General features: G+C 45.2%; 1 protein-coding gene across 1 annotated transcript in view; it reads left to right on the forward strand.

Annotated features, from left to right (window-relative positions):
• RYR3 (ryanodine receptor 3) overlaps positions 1-19,880 on the forward strand; it is a 524,410-nt gene that overhangs the window by 463,401 nt on the left and 41,129 nt on the right. Inside the window, exons 68-78 of the mRNA XM_081795893.1 lie at positions 1,174-1,261; positions 1,370-1,462; positions 8,466-8,636; positions 9,602-9,661; positions 11,197-11,328; positions 12,329-12,441; positions 15,239-15,335; positions 16,920-17,026; positions 17,443-17,494; positions 18,478-18,534; positions 19,723-19,822. Coding sequence (XP_081652019.1) covers positions 1,174-1,261; positions 1,370-1,462; positions 8,466-8,636; positions 9,602-9,661; positions 11,197-11,328; positions 12,329-12,441; positions 15,239-15,335; positions 16,920-17,026; positions 17,443-17,494; positions 18,478-18,534; positions 19,723-19,822 — 1,070 coding nt within the window. The remainder of the gene's footprint in view (positions 1-1,173; positions 1,262-1,369; positions 1,463-8,465; positions 8,637-9,601; positions 9,662-11,196; positions 11,329-12,328; positions 12,442-15,238; positions 15,336-16,919; positions 17,027-17,442; positions 17,495-18,477; positions 18,535-19,722; positions 19,823-19,880) is intronic.

A 19,880-nucleotide genomic window follows, 5' to 3' on the forward strand; every position in this document is an offset into this window, starting at 1 on the left:
AGGCTGAAACTCAGCCTCAGCAGTAAGGCATTGAGAGAGGGGTCCAAAGACAGTCTTGGCCTCATGAGTCTTCACCTTTCTTCTTTATCCTGTTGCTCTCCACGAATGGGCAGAAGGTATAGGCTGCCCACGGCAATTCAGAGCAATGTCCCAAGGCTTAGGGAACTGGCTTTTGATAGCTGTTACTCTGCATGCACTAATAAGGGACATTGGATTTTTCAGAGCATTCATGAGAACCAGTTTTCTTTAACCAAAGAAAGATGGTAGACAGTTTAACTTGTACTGTGTTACTCTGCACCGATATTTGAAAACGGCAATATCTAGCCCTTTCAAAATATAATTAAACTCAAATATGTAAGATACTTAGGGATACACCAACTTGTAAGAAGTGACTGAATTCTTCTGCAATTTTGCCTTCTTGCCACCACTGTGAAATTCTTAACCTGGGCTGGTTTATAATTAAAAAAGAAAAAGAAAAAAAATGAAATGACTATATATAAATTTCATATATATAAATATATATATTACGTATTACAAATTTTATATTACATATTATATAAATAGGGAATTTCTAAACCATTTCAGAGGACATAGGAAATGTTTGGTTTCTGCCTATATACTTAAAATAGCAGTGGAAAATCTATTGCCTTACAAATTTCATTCATAAAATTGGCTTTGAGAAGAAAGGGTGTGAGGCCTTAACTGGTTTTAGAGTGCTCCATATTTCAGAGCCTTGACAATGTCAAGTGTCAATGACAAGATTAGGTGTTATAGTGACCAAGTCTAGTCTTGCTAGCCTTAGGGATTAAAGGAGGCCTGTCCCAAAACAGAGTGTAACCTTAATCACCTCATCTGTTTAAAAAAAGAAAAAAAAAAAACTACCCTTGACAAAATTGAAATGTTCTCTGACATCTGTTTGCTAAGATAACCCTTGAATCCTTTGGTAAGGATGGAAATGATTATTGTAGGTCCTTCAGCAGTATCTACAATTAATTACATGCCTACAAGCATGTAAGAAGTGTACTGATATTTAGTCTCTCTGAAGTTTGCCTCTGGGTGGGAATGTAGTTTTATCTGGATAAGTGTACACACCCAAAGTTGATAGAATTTTTAGTGTGACTCTTTTAATCATTGCTGAATTTCATATGCATGTCAATTTACTTTTTACTTCAGATCGAACTGGCTCAAAAGTCCCGATGCTGATTCTGACCAGCTCTTCCGCATGGTGGCAGAGGTCTTCATCCTGTGGTGCAAATCTCACGTAAGGAACATGTGGGCCCTGGATTTAGAGATGGCTGTGAAAGGTACAGACCTCAGAAAACATTCTTGTAATGTTGGCTTTTTTATTTCTCCCCCGCCCCCCACTTAGAACTTCAAGAGGGAAGAGCAAAATTTTGTGATTCAGAATGAAATTAATAATTTGGCATTTTTAACTGGAGACAGCAAAAGCAAGATGTCGAAAGTAAGTCCATAGAAATCAATTCCAAAGACTCTTCAATCTTGACCTAAGCTATGTATCTTGGGTGTATGAAGCGATTAGTTCCATACTGCATTTAGGTCAAACCACAAAAACCAACAGTCTCTACTGTTGTTTCTTTGAGAATGAGCCAGAAGGAACTGCTCCCAAATAAGCATGGTCATCACATTTTATGAATAAATAGCTGCTTGTGTGTCAAAAAGTTTAAGTTTCAAGACTTGCCTAAGGCATTCGAGAGGTCTCCAAAACCGAAGCTGCTGTTAGTTGTTTGAAAATAGAACTACTTCTTGTGTGGTGAAGCTGCCAAACTGCACATGCCTAGAGCCACCTTTTATTAGGTACGAGGAAATTACCTTGCTTTGAAGATTTCCGTAGCACTTGTTCTCACAGTAAGCTTGTTTTCCTCCTCTCTGGAACGTCCAGCGGCTGTTTGATTTCAGTTGTGCTGACCTCTTAATGCCTTCTGTTTATTTTCCATGTGGGTTGCATTCAGAAACCCAAACATTTGTCCATTCCCCGCAGGAAATGTTTAAAAGAGGGCATACCAGATATCTGAGAAAAAGAGTCACTTCTAGGGAGGTGTGTAGCAGGAATACACGATGGGGACCTGCACTCCCAGCTCCTCTTGAGTCAGCTCTGCAAAGGGAGGCTTTGCTGTTGTGTTTGTAAAGAATTCTCAGACAGACTCGTTCAGGTGTAAATACATACATGCAATGTGATTTTTTGTTACCAGCTGTTATGGCTTACTCTTGACTCTGTTCCCTAGAGAAGTGTGCCTCAATGAGGGCTGATTGTATATGTCAAGTATGAGTGACATACCTGAGATTACATCTCTCTCATTGCTGGTACAGTACTGCCTTTGAGGAACATGAAGGTGGAGTGTGCATGGGGACCCTCAGAAGTGAAAATCGATTCTGGAAAGATGACAGTCTTGGGTTTGTAGCAAAGCCTTTGGAGCATCTTTCCAAATAACCTTTTGGGATGAAGACCTGTGTATGTGAAACTGCAGACAAGGGGACAGTATAACAACGAAAAGTGACAACTTCACCCAAAACTTCACCATGTTTGCCTAGCTCTGGTTAGCTGAAGTCTCTCTGAACTTTCCAAACCTTCTATCTTTTAGCTACGCTGACACTCACACTTCTTCCAGCATCCAAAAATTGACCCTTAGAGTTTAGAATCTGGTGTACACTGCTGAATAAAGTTTGACAAATAAAATTGTGCATATACAAAGTAGAGAGATCAGAAGTATATGTTCATATTCAAGAGGAATCTTTGCTGCACAGGAACTTTATATAAGGTGGATCCTTTTGTGCTTTAGATGATTTTTATTTGATTTTCCAGAATTCATTTTGCATTCAACTTCTGACAAACGTGTCTGCTGCTCATGTGAGATACACAAAGATAAGATTGTTCAGACTCCTGATCCTTGGACATTTATGTTAAATTCCCTCTGAAGAGCCTTCTTACAGCCATCACTGGCTCTCCTTTGGCTCCACCCATCTACAGAAAGTCAATAAACCCCAGATAGATTTTATGGTACCTTCACCTTGGGTTAGATCCACGGGCTCAGCACTGAACCAGCTAGCACCCATTGTTATTGTCAGCGGATGGCAGCAAAGCAATGGAAATGACTCTGGTATAAGGATTTGGATCCCAGATGAGCAGAAATGGCAAAGACATCTCAATGCTCCGGTGTTGAGTGGTTACTTAGAGTCCTTAGGTTTACACTTGGAAAGAGATGAGGTGACAGAGGATGACATTTCAAAACTAACCTACTAACAAACTAACTGGAAATTCTGTTCATTCATATTGCCGAATAAGGAAAAGGGCATGTTTGTCTTGTCAGAGGATGGTCATATTCAGAATCTGTGCATCTTTGATAAGGTTCGTTTGTAGGAACAAACACTTTCATTTAATTCCCCTTGACCTTGGATGCCAGTTTTTCCTGAGCTACGTGGAAAAGGGTCAACGTTACAGTGTGATGAATGTGAGGACAGGCCACAGGTGTTAAATAACATTTACCATGCTCCTTAGGGTGACAAATATGCCTGTTGATCTTGTTGCCTCAGTTGAGACACAAAGTATAGTAGTAAGTAGGACTAGAGACTGAAAGGAAGCTAAGTCCTACCCTTGGCCCAGCTGTTGACTAAAGGTATTGGCCTTGCATCGTCCACGTAACTCTTCTGGACCCCGGTTTACCAATCTATAGAACGGGCTTGAGCTTACTATCTGCCTCCTCCGAGCTCTACCAGGATGCTGTGTTTACAAGTCAGCTTTAAACTGCATCTCTAGGATAGAGATAAATGCAGCACGTTCATTCAGATGGAGAGATACCATGCCTCCAATAAATAGCAACTCATAGGCATTTCTGGTATTCTTTGGACGTAGAACTACATATTGAGAGAATGAGGAGGTATTCTTACTATGAGTTCAATCTCCACTGCCTTTTCCTCCCTGAAATTAGATGTTCTCTCTGCTACCTAATCTGAATGGTCACCTGTGCTTGCTTTTATCTCCACTCTTAACTGAATTCTGGTGTTGTATAACTGAACTTGGCCTCAGTGCATATGGCGGTTGTTGGCAGAGATCTGTGTATTCGAATGCTGCATGCCTACACACACTGCACATGCCATTGCAAATGGAAAGGAGGCAGAAACAAAATATACGGTGGGCCACACTATTTATACTTGATTCATTGAAGATTGGTTCAAAGATGTGTTCCTTTTCTGGCAGCGAAAGCAAGTTGTTTTGGAGAGCTCATTGTATATTTTCTTTATATAACACCAGTTTGCAAATATGTGTTAAGCTAAATGTAACTAAGCTGAGCAAGTGTTTTTTGTTTTGTTTTGTTTTGTTTTGTTTTGTTTTTAAACTTGTTTTGTTTTCTGTAAAAATGGCAGCAGCTTCCTTGGAGGGGAATGGTAAGTTAGAACATGTTTAGCCCAAGAAATGTGGGTCTCTTGCCCAAGATGATGAGTAAAAAAGGGTTGGAAGGCAGGAAATATTAGAGTGCCTCATTGTTTAAAGCCTCTCCCCCCATGAGTGTGAATTTGGTGTATTGAAAAAGGACAGAGAAGAGTTGTGAGCTCATCTTTGAGGTTTTCAAGGGTATTCAGACTTATCTTACTCCAGTCTCTCCTCCTTCCCTCCAGTGCCCACCTTTCTCACTTAGTCTCTGTTCCCCTTGCTCTTGTGCAGCTCCCGTTTTCTCCCCTTCTCCCTACCTGTCCCCCTTTCTATCTCTCTCCAGCTCTCTGTCTCCCCCTGGGGGTGGGGGAGGGCTTCCCCTCCCTCTCTCACTCTTTTCTACCCTACCCACCTCCCCCCTCCTCCATCCTCCTCCCTCCTCTCATTGCCTTCCCTCCTTTGCTTTCTCTCTCTTGATTTCTCATTCTCAGACTGGCTTGCAGAAATTCACCTTTCCCCCTAATACCTAATGTTGGGTTGACTTGCCTTCATTTAACCTTTTAGTGGGGATAAGAACTTCACATGGTGCAGGCTTGCCTATTTTTATTTTATTTTTTTAAACGTTTTCTCTTTTTTTTAATGTTTGCTTCTTTTGAGAGAAAGAGTGCGTGTGTGCAAGCAGGAAAGGGGCAGAGAGCGAGGGGAGAGTGAATCCCAAGCAGGCTCTCACCTGAACTGAAATCAAGAGTCGGACGCTTAAGTAACTGAGCCACCCAGGTGCCCCTAGAGGACTTCTTGTTAGCAAACCTCCTTTTCATGGAAGCACACACATTGCCCCTTAGCCCAGTTCTTCCTTCTCTTTTCCCAACCACAGATCTGCTGAAGGTGATAATGTGGGTGGGTGGAAGGAAGAAAGAAAATGGGGTCTTTGGTTACATGACAGATTATCTACAGCCCACCCAGGTGAAAGGAGGGAGGAAAGGGAGGGGAAAGGCTCTAGATCTAAAAGGTTCGTGTGGGCGGCCAGACCAGAAGCCCACGTGGGTCTGAGTGGCATAAGCTCAGGGAGGTTAATCTTCAAGGTGAACTTGACTCAGGGGTGTTTTGCTTGGTTTGGGTGTAAGTCCTCTTGACCAAATTAACCTCCATACTAACCTCCCGCTCACTTTTCATGCCATGCTCAACTGGCTTCCAGAACTGTTGAGTTTCGGTTGTGCTGGCTGACAAATGGGGGCTAAGAAGCTATGACTAACATGTGCTACCTTATGCCTTGGACCCCTGCTTTTTACTGACTGACTCTTCTCCTTGTTTCTTTTCTTTTGTCTTCCCACACAGGCCATGCAAGTAAAGGTACAGGTCAAATGCATGACGTGTCTTTTCTGTCGTAGTATTAGAGGTGCCAGGCTCTGGCCACCCTCTGCACTGTGATCACCATGGGGGTGGTACAGAATGGATCTTCCCACCTGGAGGTCCCCCAGGCCTGCTCCAGGGAAGACACCTGCCCGTCAAAGAGTGAATGTAGGCCTACCCACCCTTGGAATGGGGAAGCCGGGGAAGCCAGCCAAGCCTCACCCTAACCGAGGTCTCCTTGCTATCTCTGCTCCCTTCCCCAGCTGCCCACTCTGCAGCCAGCACACTGACAGAGATAGGGATGCCGACAGGGCGTAGAGCCCAGGAGGCTCACTCCTCTGCTGTGCCATGCAGGGTCAGAGTCCTCTGTGCTGTCAGTGGCCCCAGGTTTTTCACACTGTATACCTCTGCCTCTTATGCAAGGCTCCCTTGACCCAAAGAGTTTTCCAATGACTCACCTTCAAGATCTGAAATCAGATAACCATGTGTTTTTGCACGAAGTGTGCATATGGTGGAATAAACCCTGGGACGACTTTCCAGTGACCCATACAGATGAGAACCTGGAAATATTTCTCTCTGTTCATTAATGTGTGTCTGCTGCCATTGTCACAAGCTCCCTGCCCTAGGCTGTGTGACAGAGAAAAGGAGACGTGCAAGAGCTAGGTCACTAGCCCTTAGTTAAAGAGGGAAAATGGAGCCATGGCCAGGTAGACTTGGGTCTGGATGTTGACTCAGATGCTCACCTGCTGTATGACCTTGGAAAAATCCTTTACCTTCCCTGAGCATCATGTTCTCACTTATATAACGGATTTGTTTGTGTATCAGAGTTATTGGGAAGATTAGAAATGTTTTATTTAAGTAGCAGGCACATTGGAGTCACATCACACATGCAGCATTTATAACAAGAACACCATGAGATTGGCGAAATAAAATAGAGCGAGCAAGAAATTATTTGACTCGGGTATCAAATCCGCCTCATTACATTTTGCATATTTACTTGATTGCATACTGCATGTTACTATTTACCTTTTACATTTATATGTACAGGGCACCTCGTAGTACAGGACACAAAACCAGGTTCTGTCCTTTATGGATGATGTTCAAGGGGAATGTAGACCGTAAAGGAGTTTTGCCTTAGGCACGACCTTTAGAATTCTATGCCTGATGGTAGAACATGTAAGGAACCTAGCAAGCACTCAGTAAATGATAGACCTCTTCGCGGTCTTTGCGGGAGCCAGCTTTCACTTTCCACCATGTTCTGGAACACACGAAGCTGCCTTCTCTTAGGCTCCTTTCTTACCCACTGCTCATTATTTCTGACCACCCCCTCCCCCTGCTGTCCTGGGCCTGACCTGCTGTTTTGGAGCACCCAGCACAAGGTGCCCTGCAACCAGCAGAATTGTCTGGTGGTGTTTGGCCGGCCTCAGTTTTGCTGGCCAGGAGCTTCGCTGTGGTTGCTGTCATGTAACCACCTGAAGGTACAGTCACCACAGGCTGGGTGAAGGCAATCACATCCATTTTAAGAGTGTCCATTAATAATGACGATCCTCTTTCATACTTTAAAGGTAATTTAAAGTAATTGAAGAGATCAGTCCCAAGGCAGTGTTAATTCTCACCCTCCTCTTCTCTCAGAAAACCTGTGCCTCCTAAGATGAATTCTGCTCCAGCTCAGGGTCCCAAGTCTCACACTGCCAGTTCCGGGAGAGGCCCCTGGCCTCCCGCTGCTCCCAGAGCCCTGTGTCTATATGTCGTCATAAACCACAGTACTGCCCCCTGATTCCTGCAAACATTTCACAGGCACCTCATAAAGCCAGGCTTCACTGGGCTCCATGTGTCTTTCCCTCCACAGCCCCTGCTTCTGGCTCTCCGACATTCCCACACTTCCATTAAGCACCTGCCCAACTGACGCAAAGTCTAGCAAGTGAGGTAGCAGGTGGACAGTGTGCTCCTTCAGAGGCTGACCTCACAAAAATCCAGTCACTGCAGGGCTTGTGTCCTTGAGTCTACCCATAGGCCATGTGTCAGGGACACTGAGGGTTCTCAATTGAGAGCCTCAGTGCAGAGCCTTGAACTCTTCTGAAACCTACTACTCCGGTGGGTGGACTTCACTGGGTAGATTCAGTTTAAGCAAAAGAAGGGTGGACTGTCGCAGACTGGGGGAGTTCTATTCATTGTTTCTCCGAGCTTTCCCCTGCCAGATCCCAAAGCAGCCCTACTTTGGGACTTGTGTTTTCCGGTGAGAATTTGCACTGCCTCGGGGTAGAGGTTGAGCGGGATGCGGTGCTCCAAAACACTGGCTTCAGCCTTGGCAACAGAGCAGTTCAACGTAGAACGTCTTCCGTGTGTTTACTGATGCCCCAGCATCAGGATTCTCAGTTCTTTCCTGGAGTCATCTCATCAGTTATCAAACCATTCTTTTGGAAAGACACCAGTTTATTTGTTCATTTGGGCCCGGAAACGAGTGAGCCAAGACTGCAGGTGTCCGTGGTGTGTGTCCACTTACGTGGTTCTGTGAGCATGTGCACAGGGAGAGGGCGCAGGACCAGTGCTGGTCCTTTATGGCCACCCGGTTGTGTTTCACACACTCTTCTCACTGTGCTTTGACATGTACTGAGCCCCCCGCACCCCCTGTACTGACAGGGCCACAAGGAGGCAGGCTGCCTCCAAGAGGAGGCTGTTCCTCTCAGAATCACTGAGCCCCTCTGTTTATTTCAACCTCATCTCCTAGTCTGGAGGACAGGACCAGGAACGGAAGAAGACCAAGCGGAGGGGAGACTTGTACTCCATCCAGACCTCTCTCATCGTGGCTGCGCTCAAGAAAATGCTGCCCATTGGTTTGAATATGTGCACGCCAGGCGATCAGGAGCTAATCTCCCTTGCAAAGTCACGATACAGCTATGTAAGTCCCCCGTCTGCTCTGGCTGAGTGTGGAATACTGGTGGTGGCAGCTCCTCAGAGCCTGAAGGGCTAGTTCTCCTTCCCAGGGCGACAGATGAACAGAAACCAAGGTGCACACAGGCGATACACTCTCACCTTTACTGGTTTGGGGGCGCCTGGGTGGTTTACTGGGTTGCACATCTGACTCTTGATTCCAGCTCTTGTCATGATCCCAGGGTTGTGGGATTGAGCCCCACCTCAGGCTCTGTGCTGAGCATGGAGCCTGTTTAAGATTCTCGTGCTCTCTCCCTCCCTCCCTCCCTTCCACTTGCTCTCTCTCTGTCCCTAAAAATAAAAATAAAATAATAAATTTTAAAAAAACTGGTTTAGGGCGCCTGGGTGACTCAGTCAGTTAAGCATCCGACTCCGGCTCAGGTCATGATCTCACAGTCTGTGAGTTCGAGCCCCGCATCGGGCTCTGTGCTGACAGCTCAGAGTCTGGAGCCTGCTTCAGATTCTGTGTCTCCCTCTCTCTCTGACCCTCCCCCATTCATGCTGTGTCTCTCTCTGTCTCAAAAATAAACATTAAAAAAATTTTTTTAAAAAACTGGTTTGAGAGCACATGCCCTTAGGACAAGTCTATAATTTTTCTTTTGTTCTTATAATAAACATTGCAGCTGGGCGCCTGGGTGGCTCAGTCAGTTAAGCATCCGACTGTTGGCTTCCGATTGGGTCGTGATCACATAGTTCTTGAGTTTGAGTCCCGTGTCGGGCTCCAAGCTGACAGTGCAGAGCCTGCTTGGGATTTTCTCTCCCTCTCTCTCTGCTGCTTCCCCTGCTCACTCTTGTCTCTCTCTCAAAATAAATAAACTTAAAAAAAAAAAAGATCACGGCAAAACTGCCCATGTGCTGCCCATACATCCCTGCACCTTACTTTATATTTCCATAGTGACCTCTAGGAATAAAACTGAACGTCTCTTTCCACAGAGGGACACCGATGAAGAGGTGAAAGAACATGTGCGGAATAACTTGCACCTGCAGGAAAAGGTGATGTGGCAGGAAGACGGAACTCATGCAGTCTTCCCTCTGGCTGTAGGGGGCCCTCCTCCCATTTAGTTTACTCCTGTTCTCTCTAACGTGTTCTAAAAAAATGTCTCCCAGTACTGATGTTTAAGTGGTAGGACTAGCTCTCTGCCTTTAGTTTTTGTTGTTATTGGGGGGAGGGGCGGGGGGGGGGGGTGTAGGGTTCGCCCTTCATTTTTGTTCTTTCCTTTGCTATTACAAAGAGGATGCAAAGAGGCATTTAATGAAGCATGCCTTCCCACCTGCCATGTATAAACATCCAGCCATAGCAGGGGGGTTAGATCAGGTCTCAGAATTTACTGACTGTGAGGCTTCTTCAACAGTGAAATGGACACGTGGGGGGTGGGGGAGTTTTAGCACAGCCTGATCTAGAGATTTGGAGTTGGTACAAACCGGGGGTGGGGGGCGGGGGGGGGGACCACTTGGATTTTAAAGGCTGTCTGAGATTTTTTTTTCCAGGCCTGTGAATCTGAACAACTCTTTCCTCAGGCAGAATACGCCCTAAAATGCGGGATTAGGCTGACACAAAGAGCCACTTCTTTCTACCCCAAACATATGGGTATAGTGGGGAAAATACGCTACACAAAAAGGCAGTAAAAAGATATCCCAAGTGCCAGGATAAACAAGACACTGTAAATCACAAGAATGAAGAGAAGTTGATGCAGCTGGGAAAATTAATAGAGCTTTCTGAACCATATATGTGTCTTAGACGCTGGGGTTGTTAATAGCCTTCAACGAAGAAGAGTGTGGGACCTAATTACCCATGCTGTGCACAAATGCAGAGCAAGAAACTTACATAAAATTAGCCTTAAACCTTACCTATAAATCTCCTATAGAGACAACCCTAAAACCACTTGGAGACTCTCCACCTCTTAGAATACAGGCTAACATGCCAATAAATAAAACTCCACCTGAAGACAAGGTCATGTTTAAACAACAACAAAAAAAAACATGAAAGAAAATCCACCATCATTAGAGAATCAGAAGATGTAAGCAAGAGAAGAATTCAAGCTTAAGGGACTGTAGAAAGAAATTTAAAAATTAGTGTGGTTGATAAATATTTAAAGAGCTAAAGATAGCTATGGTAGCCATAAAGCAACACTTGCTCTTTCATTTTTTTTAAGGAGAGTAGATATGGGATTGACAAAAACCACGTAGTGATTACAAAAGTTAAAAGCATTCATTAAAATTAAAAATCCAATTTGTAGGTCAAAAAACAGGCTAGGCACAGCTGAAAAGAAAATTTATGAATTGGAAGGTTGATTTCAGGAAATTAGAATGCAGTACAGATAGAAAGGGATGGAAATAGGACGAGTTAAGAGATACAGGCTAGAATACAAAGTTTCTATGTAGCATCTACAATGTTCCGGTGAAGATGATAGAGAAAATGAGAAAGAAGCAGTAACAGAAGAGTCTCAGGTGCTCTGAAACCACGTGAGGAGTCAAGGCTTTTTCAGTGCAAGAGGTGCTGCTCACCTCCTGTGTGCTTTAATTTGCAGTCGGATGACCCAGCAGTAAAGTGGCAGCTGAACCTCTACAAAGATGTTTTGAAGAGTGAAGAACCTTCCAATCCAGAAAAGACCGTAGAGCGTGTACAGAGAATTTCCGCAGCTGTCTTCCATCTGGAGCAGGTAAGGCACATCTGCCCTGAGGACTGAGGAAGCGAGACTGCCCTGGAGACTAGAAAGCTGATCTCTACACTCAGCTCTTAGTTAAGTGTTCTTGGGGCACCTGGATGGCTCAGTCTAAGGGTAAGCATCCGACTTCAGGCCAGGTCATGATCCCGCGTTTCATGGGTTCGAGCCCCATGTTGGGCTCTGTGCTGACAGCTCGGAGCCTGGAGCCTGCTTCAGATTCTGTATCTCTTCCTCTCTCTCTCTCTCTGCCCCTCTCCTGCTTGCACTCTGTCTCTCTGTCTCCCAAAAATAAGTAAATAGTAAAAAAAAAAATTTTTTTAATGTTCTCATAAGACCCAAAACCAGGAACAAGTATCATCCCAGCTCACCTCCAGATGTCATCTTGGTGCCTGGTGGTAGCAGATTCCTCAATGCTTTTCCCTCAGAGGTTTTCTTTCTTTATTTTCTTTCTTTTTTTTTTTTTTTTTTTTTTTTTTACAAATTTTTGCCTTTAGATCAATGACCCCTTCAAATCCCCCAACCCATTTGTAAACCTTCTATTAGGCAATAAACCTACAAAAACAGGTAGGAGAAGGCAGAAAACCTAAGACCTCCACAAACTGAATCATTTGCTCCTGAGGGGCGCCTGGGTGGCTCTGTTGGGTAAGTGTCCGACTACAGCTCAGGTCTTGATCTCACGGTCCGTGAGTTCAAGCCCCATGTCAGGCTGTATGCTGACAGCTCAGAGCCTGGAGCCTACTTTGGGTTCTGTGTCTCCCTCTCTCTCTGCCCCTCCCCCACTCGCACTCTGTCTCTCTCTCTCTCTCTCTCTCTCTCTCTCTCTCAAAAATAAATAAACAATAAAAAAAATTGAATAATTTGCTGCTGGGTACCTTTGGCTGGCTGTGGTTGAGAAATCAGAACTCTTGAAGGGTTGCGAAGTCTTAGCTGCAGGTGACTCCCTCCTGCCACCCAGTTAGCCTGGTGTGCACCTACCCTTGTGATGTCTTCTCAGGTCGAACAGCCTTTGAGGTCCAAGAAGGCAGTCTGGCACAAACTGTTATCAAAGCAACGGAAACGGGCAGTGGTGGCCTGTTTCAGGATGGCCCCTCTGTACAACTTGCCCAGGTAAGTATTCTGTCATTTTCTTCTGGCATGGGAGCCAGTGATGGGAATTAAGGTTTCCTCCCTCAGCTGTGCTCCCTTGTGGCACGAACACCCATGATCCAAGTTTTCCAATGGAGTTTTCCATAAATGGTGCCTTTACAGTCTGCATGTAGTATCATGGGCTATTAAGGCAGTCAAGGTAAGCAGAAAAACTGAAAACACATGTGATTCCCTAGTGCCCCGTGCCTGCCTTAACTCCCCATTTTACACCTTAAAGTCAGCCCAGTTAGCATATGGAAGCTCTTAGTTTTAATGAGGTGGGATTCTTTGTGAGGATGTAAAGGAACCCTGGGAAAAGGAGGGTCTCTAAAATGCTTTACTCAGAATCCATCAACAGATCAAACAATGTATCTATACTGAGGTACTTGGATGGCCCCAAAATTACTTTGTTTCTTCATCAGCTACAGAAATGTAACTTGAGAATCCGTGCGCACAGTGTCATCACCCTCAAGATGAAGAAAGGGCACTGGCTAAAGATGTCATAAGAGGCCAGTTATGGGCATATTGCCTTATCTGTGTGGTCAGTCTATACTCTGCAGTCAAAAATATGTGAAGGCTTTTCTGAAATGTACTCCATCAACACAGGGCAGAGTATAAGTGCAGATTGGATAAACGTTGACCACTAACACTTGACTCGGTGTCATTGGCGATGTGGCTGTTCTCCCATCCTCAGACTGATTGCAGAGTCAACAAGGTCGGGCCTGTGATCGGTAAACAAAGCTGGTGATAGAATATCAGCCTCTGCTTCATCAGCTTGCAAATCAGTATGAACCATCCTCACCTGGTCAGGAAAAATAAACTGACTTGGAAAGGCATTTTCTGAATGTAAATAAATGTTCCCTTGGACTATGAGCTAACAGACGATTCCTAGGCTTGACACTTGCTTTCAGCAGATTGTGTTTCTTGGCCATCATTCATTCTGTGACCCTGTGTTGAGCCAATTGGCCTCCTGAGCTTTCCCACTGGAGTCTTTGAAGATAGTGAAGAATGATGACCTCTGAGGCACACACCTGGTCCTCCAGGACTCTTGAGAAAACAGACTAGTGTCTTCGGAAGTAGAATTCATGAATGAGAAGCCAAAATTTTAAGTCAAATAGTCGTGGGTATGAAGGCCACTAAAGTCCTGGCAGAAAAGTGAAATTCATAGCCCAGTAGAGAAGGCAAAAATGCACAGGATTTTTGTCTGTTTCCTAGAAGTGGTGAAGTATCCAAAGGCATCGGCTTTCCTCTGTGGTAGAGGCCCATGCCTCATGTGCTAACTGGGTCTCCGGGAGGACTCTGTTCTCAGCACATGTCTCCAGGGCCAGCCAGGCAGAAATGAAATCTCACAAAACAAGCATTTTTTTTCCTAAATCCTTTGAAAATGTTAGTAGCGTCCTCTTATGTTTCGGTTGCTCCTTCAGCAACCCTCTCTACCCCTGTACAGGGAACAGTTAAGTCCAGGAATTCACTGTGTCTTTGATGAAATGTGGCCAGGCCCGCCTGTAACCCAGCTTTTTAGAGAGTTTGCCTTGGATTTCTCCCCAGCATGGAGGATTGTAGGTATATTTTATAACAACAATAATAAAAACGGAGAGGCTGGTGGTGGAGACCACTTCTTTCTCCACCTTGTCATGATGTAAACTGCATGGAGTCTTCCAGATGGAAGGGCTAAAGGGATTTATTTTATTATGTGAAAACTGTTTCTCTGATGTTAGTTTTTAAAAGACAACCTGTGTGCTTTTCTCCAGACACAAAATTAACAATTTCTTCCTGACCACCTTTCAACGGGTTTGGCTGGAAAAGGTTAATGAAAAAACTCAGTATGACAGGCTTATACCCATTTTAATGGTAATGTAACCTGTGGAGAGACCCACTCACTTTCTGCACACTCCTCCTTTCTTGATTCATGATTTAACATTACCATAAACACACAAATTTGTACAATTTTTAAGAAGACCTCTGATTGGTCAGAATTCGAAGAAAGACGGCAAGGGTTGTGTTCTTCCAGAAACCAAGGTCAGGTCTTAGATGACTCTGATGTTGACCTGCATCTTATTTTTTTACTCGTTCCCTCTCACCACTATCCTCACCTCTGGGAATCAGTTAACCACGATTCAGTGCCATATTCCCAGGAGTCAGTCCTGGCTTTTAGAGAGTAGGTGGCTCTTGACAGTTACTCAGTGTTCCAGGGCCACCACTGGAGTCCATGCGGCATACAGAAGTGGTGCTCGAAGCATAGCACACCCAAGTCTTGCCTTCCTAACAAAAGCCGGAGCACCTTGGAGGTGTCGTTCCTTGGAGACACTGCAAAGGACCCATGCTTTGCTGCTTTCGATATATCTGCGGCTACACCACTCGCCGTCGGCATTACTTAAATGGGATTACCTGGACAGGTTATTGGCCAAAAGGGATAACCACGTTGCCATATTAACCAGATACTTCAGGATTGTGTCTTGGCCCAATGAATCATTTCTCATTAGAGGAGAAATGTGATAAAGACCCCTCGTGACCAGAGTAGGAATTCAGTTACCACCAGCTCCCCCCACTAACCATGATTAGTTCATTCAGAAGGTGTTCCAGACATTCGGGAACTGGCATGTTAGAGGGTTCTGGTTTCTTTGAAATTAATGCTTCTGGTGTACTTCCGGCTGCCCTGACCAATCAGAAGGCAAGAATTGTACAAAAGTCTGTCCTGCTTACTAACCGTTAACCACCCAAACTAAAACAAGGTGTGCCATGGATCCCTCTTGACCTCACTCTCACCCCTTCCGCTCAGGCACCGCTCCATTAACCTCTTCCTCCATGGCTATCAGAGATTTTGGATAGAAACAGAGGAGTATTCCTTTGAAGAGAAACTAGTACAGGACTTGGCTGTAAGTACTGACTCAGCTGGAAGCAGATGTGGGTGTGAATGAATTTGACTTTTGTATTCATGTGTGTGTGTTGTAACAGTTAAACATTCACAAAGAATCGGATGTATCCGTTGGGAAGGAACTAACTGTGTAAATTCTCAGAGGAGGCCCTGCTAATGGTCGTAGGAGCCAGAGGATGAATTTCACTTGGAGGTGCTACTGTTACCACCCTCATCATCATTATTAACAACTAATATTTCTCGGGATGCACAGCCATGCGATGAAAAGTTCACGCTAAGTGAAGTTTTGAGCACCATTGGTTGCAGGAGGCCACCCCGTCCTAGCCGAGGCTCTGCATTTCTGGCCAGTAGCTCTGCTTTAGGGAAGGCACATCCAAATCCCCTTCCTGCATTTCACATTCCTGTATCTGGCCCTTCAGAAAACGTGTCATGCCCCGTCTCTAACAGACTTCATGCTCTAAAACTACTTAAAACAACATGCAAGGGGAAAAAAGCTGACTGCAGAAGCACCACAGAGCCTTGTCCTGGTTCAGACAAAAAATAAACCCTCCATTCCATTGACCAACCCATGGTTCTTTTTTTCTCTTTCCCCTTACTTCCCCCGCTTATTTTTTCTCTCATCCCTTAGTCTCTCTGTTAATCTTGTTCTGTGTTTCTCATATCCAGTCTTTTGTTTCTCTTTCCCTGTCTCCCTTTGTTTCTTTTCCTTCTCCTCTCTTTTTTGCTTTTAATCCTTTCTCTCCCATTTTTCTCCCATTTGTCTTTATGCCCTTCATTCTTTTCCTCTACTCCCATCAGTGAGAATGACGGCTCTTAAGTTTTCCCAGCTTCTTGATGAGGGTGAACTTGACAGTGAGCCCTGCCCTTTCGGCCCTGCCCTTCGGAACCATTCACGCAGCCTGCATAGCTCTCACAATTTACTGAATATGGTATGCCCTGCGGGCTCTGCCGCTGCTAGAAACTCCCACCTCTTGCATCAGCTGCTATTTCCTTTTCCGTAAGAGGAGATTGAGAAGAGTTAAAGAGGAGAAACTGCCAGGCTTGGAGCTCCAGGATGACATCATTCAGGAAGAAGATTTTAGAATCAGCAGTGAAGTTAGGAGAGAAATGGATAGTTAGCAGACCCCAAATGGCCCCGGTGTTTTATAACTCCTGCCCCACCCCTAGATCCAGCCCACCTCTCCAGGAGAACTTTCAAGTGTTGACCGAGAGGTCCAGCCTCTCGGGGAGCTGTCCAGAGCCTCCCTCCTGAACTCAGGTGCCCAGAGCTTGCATGAGACTTCTGCTCACTGGAGTCTGTAGCTCCTCCCTTGTGGTCAGGCTTTTGCTTTTCCTTTCATTTGGTTGGAATTGAGAATTGCAATGTTTCTTTGGCTGGAAATATATATATATATATATTTACGTCCCAAACCTTGCATCCTTAAGGGCTTCTCGTCCAGTGATAAACATACGACATAGTGGTTTCTCTCTGTGCTTTGATCTGACGCACTGTGTGCCTTGCGCTTTCCCTTCTCTTTGTTCGCATGTGGTTGTGTGGCTTGTGCTGAGGTCCATGCCTAACACGTGTCTGCGTTGGTTTGTGTAGAAATGCCCCAAGGTGGAAGAGGAGGAGGAGGAGGAGACAGACAAGCACCCAGACCCACTTCATCAGATCATTCTCCATTTTAGCCGCAATGCTCTCACGGAGAGGAGGTCAGCACCAGCAGAGCGTCCTGCTTCTCAGAAGCACCGGGAGTGGCTGTACCAGCCCCACACCTCCATCCCACAGACGGCACTGCCTGGAAAAGGGGTGCCAGATTCAAACAGTTCTTCCTGGCTGCCCTATTGTTGGCCATCAAGAACCATCCGGGGAAACTACATAAGCCACAGCCCTCTCGTCATAACGTGAGACACTGAGGCTGAAGAGAAGCCTGCAACTGTAACCTTGATCCCTGTAACCATCAGCCAATGCTGGTGCAGATTTTCAGAGCGGTTTCTAAGAATCCGGGTGGGGGAAGGGGTTTGTTCATTCACTCACTAGTACATATAGTTTAAGATTTCTGTGGCTCTTAGTCTTTTCTGCTGAGTCCAAAAAAGAGCCTGCTAAATATTTCCTCCATTCTTTCCAGCAAATTGGAAGACGACCCCTTGTACACCTCCTATTCCAGCATGATGGCCAAGGTACACCTGAGTTTTCTGCTCTCATCGTCTCAGTCTTTCTCTCTTCCCTTTTGCCTCTTCAGACACACGAAAACTGTCATTTTGAACAGCAGGGCATAGGACTTGGTCATGACATGGACTCCAGGCACTGCACAATTCATGTGCCATAGGGGTGACATTAGCAAACCATTCCACCATCCCCCTCAGGAAACTCGGAAGCATTGTGGAAACAGTGGGTGCCAATGGCTCAGTTCACCCGGCAGTTCCAAGCCAGCTATATGGAGTTTAGGTGTATAGACTGTCTTTGCATTTTCAGTCAATGTTCAGAACATATCCAAAAACTCAAACACATCTGTAGGTGAAGGAAGTTCAGTACATTTGGAAACAGGCTTTAGACACTGGAATGAGAGCCTGTGCTCTGGCAGAGGCAGAGTGACATTGTTCCTATGTCACGTAGAGTGACTGTGGCCTCCGGAATGCTGAGTGGTAAGGGAATTGCTCCTTCTCAAATGTGAAACCTTCACATCAGGCAGAAAGAGGGATAAGTTGGGGTACAGGAGCACCTGTTCCTTTAGCTGCTGCACCACAGGGTCATGATGAGAAGGAGCACTTTGGGATTCGCATCCTAGGTGTCTCCAGTCTTCTTGCCAAGCCCCGAGCTCTTGTTTGGAAAGGGACAGCTCCCTGCACTCTTGCCTCCCTTTACACCAGAACTTTATATGGTGGAAGAGTTCAGGTCTGTGGTTAAACCAGGTAGGTCCCTGCTGGCTCTGTGAGCTTGGTGTTCCCATTTCTCATTTCTGAACCCCTTGGTAGCTGCAAAGATGACATTTCGAGTAGAATGTTGCCCTGCAGTGGTCAAAATGTTCTTGGCTTACAAAGTGCTGAGGTCCTGAGGTGCGTGTGAATTACATCCTGTCCCCTGCCCTTGCACAGTAGAACAGTCTTGTTTATTAGGCTTATCTTTAACTTGTTTCCTCCTTTCCCTGTTCCACGGAATCCAGAGTTGTCAGAGTGGGGAGGACGAAGAAGAAGAGGAAGACAAGGAAAAGACATTTGAAGTAAGTTTTTACTAAGATTGAAGACAGGGCCACCCTCCAAAGCCAAAAGCAACAATCAGACCTTCAGAGGTGGGTGCTGACATTAACCATGTGGCTCGCCTACCACGTGTATCTGGTGACAAGCACACAGGTCTGCGTGCATGGAGCACATGCGTTAGCCATGGTTCTGTTGTCTCTCTTCCAGCCTAAGGAAAAGTAGCAGGCACCCAGTCAGTCCACAAACCCCCCCACGGGTTTGGTCTTCTGGGAAATTTTGTACTCCTACTCAAATATGGTAGCAACAGGAGCGAGAGAAGGACAAATTCAAACGTCTAAACATGAAAGCTGAAACCAATGGAGACACTAGGGTGATTTTTGCACTATTATTCTATAAATGTAATTACTAGCAATTTTGATTTTGAGGCATGCAGGGCTCAGAGTCTCCCAAGATAAAAACCCTATTAGTTTACTGGTACCCTTTTTATAGACACAGTAGACAACAGTGAAAGTAACTATAATTATAGTTCTGGAAGGCCTTGACATTCTAGGATTCCATATTTGGTAAAGTCTCTGTTAATGGTGGCCTGAGCATTCTAAAAAAAACTTTTTTTAATGTTTATTTATTTTTGAGACAGAGAGAGCATGAATGGAGGAGGGTCAGAGAGAGAGGAGACATGGAATCTGAAACAGGCTCCGGGCTCTGAGCGGTCAGCACAGAGCCCGACATGGGGCTCGAACTCACAGACTGTGAGATCATGACTCGAGCTGAAGTCGCACGCTCAACCGACTGAGCCACCCAGGCGCCCCGGCCTGAGCATTCTAGATAAATGGGTGTTCTCTACATTCAGGCAGATTTGCTTCACCTGAGCCCTCAGCAGGTTTCACTGTATGTTGGAACATTGAAAACAAACACATTTTCACCAGGGGTCACTTCCTATAATTATAGTATTACAGGGGAATGGGCTATGTTTCCTACCAGTGCAGAAAGTGGGAAATTCATCATCACCATAGGAGTGAATTGTGGATGGGCAGTTTTGGAAAGCTGAATAGTGTCTGAAAACCAACCTCAGATGTCTCCTCTGTTCAAAATTACATGTGTTGCCTTCCTTAAGCAGATTCTCTCCCTCAGTGTACCTTACCATGGCAGATTGCCTGAGGATTAATAAATCTTCCCTTGCTTTGTTTTTTGTGGTTGTTTTTTCTTTCCAGGAGAAGGAAATGGAAAAGCAGAAAACCCTCTACCAACAAGCTCGACTGCATGAGCGTGGGGCTGCAGAGATGGTCCTCCAGATGATAAGTGCCAGCAAAGGTGATTCTGTGATTTATGGATGGGCCCTGTAGCTACCACAGTGATAGCACACTGTGCC

This window comes from Panthera onca, chromosome B3 (genome assembly GCF_046562875.1).
Source record: "Panthera onca isolate mPanOnc1 chromosome B3, mPanOnc1 haplotype 2, whole genome shotgun sequence".
NCBI lineage: Eukaryota > Metazoa > Chordata > Mammalia > Carnivora > Felidae > Panthera > Panthera onca.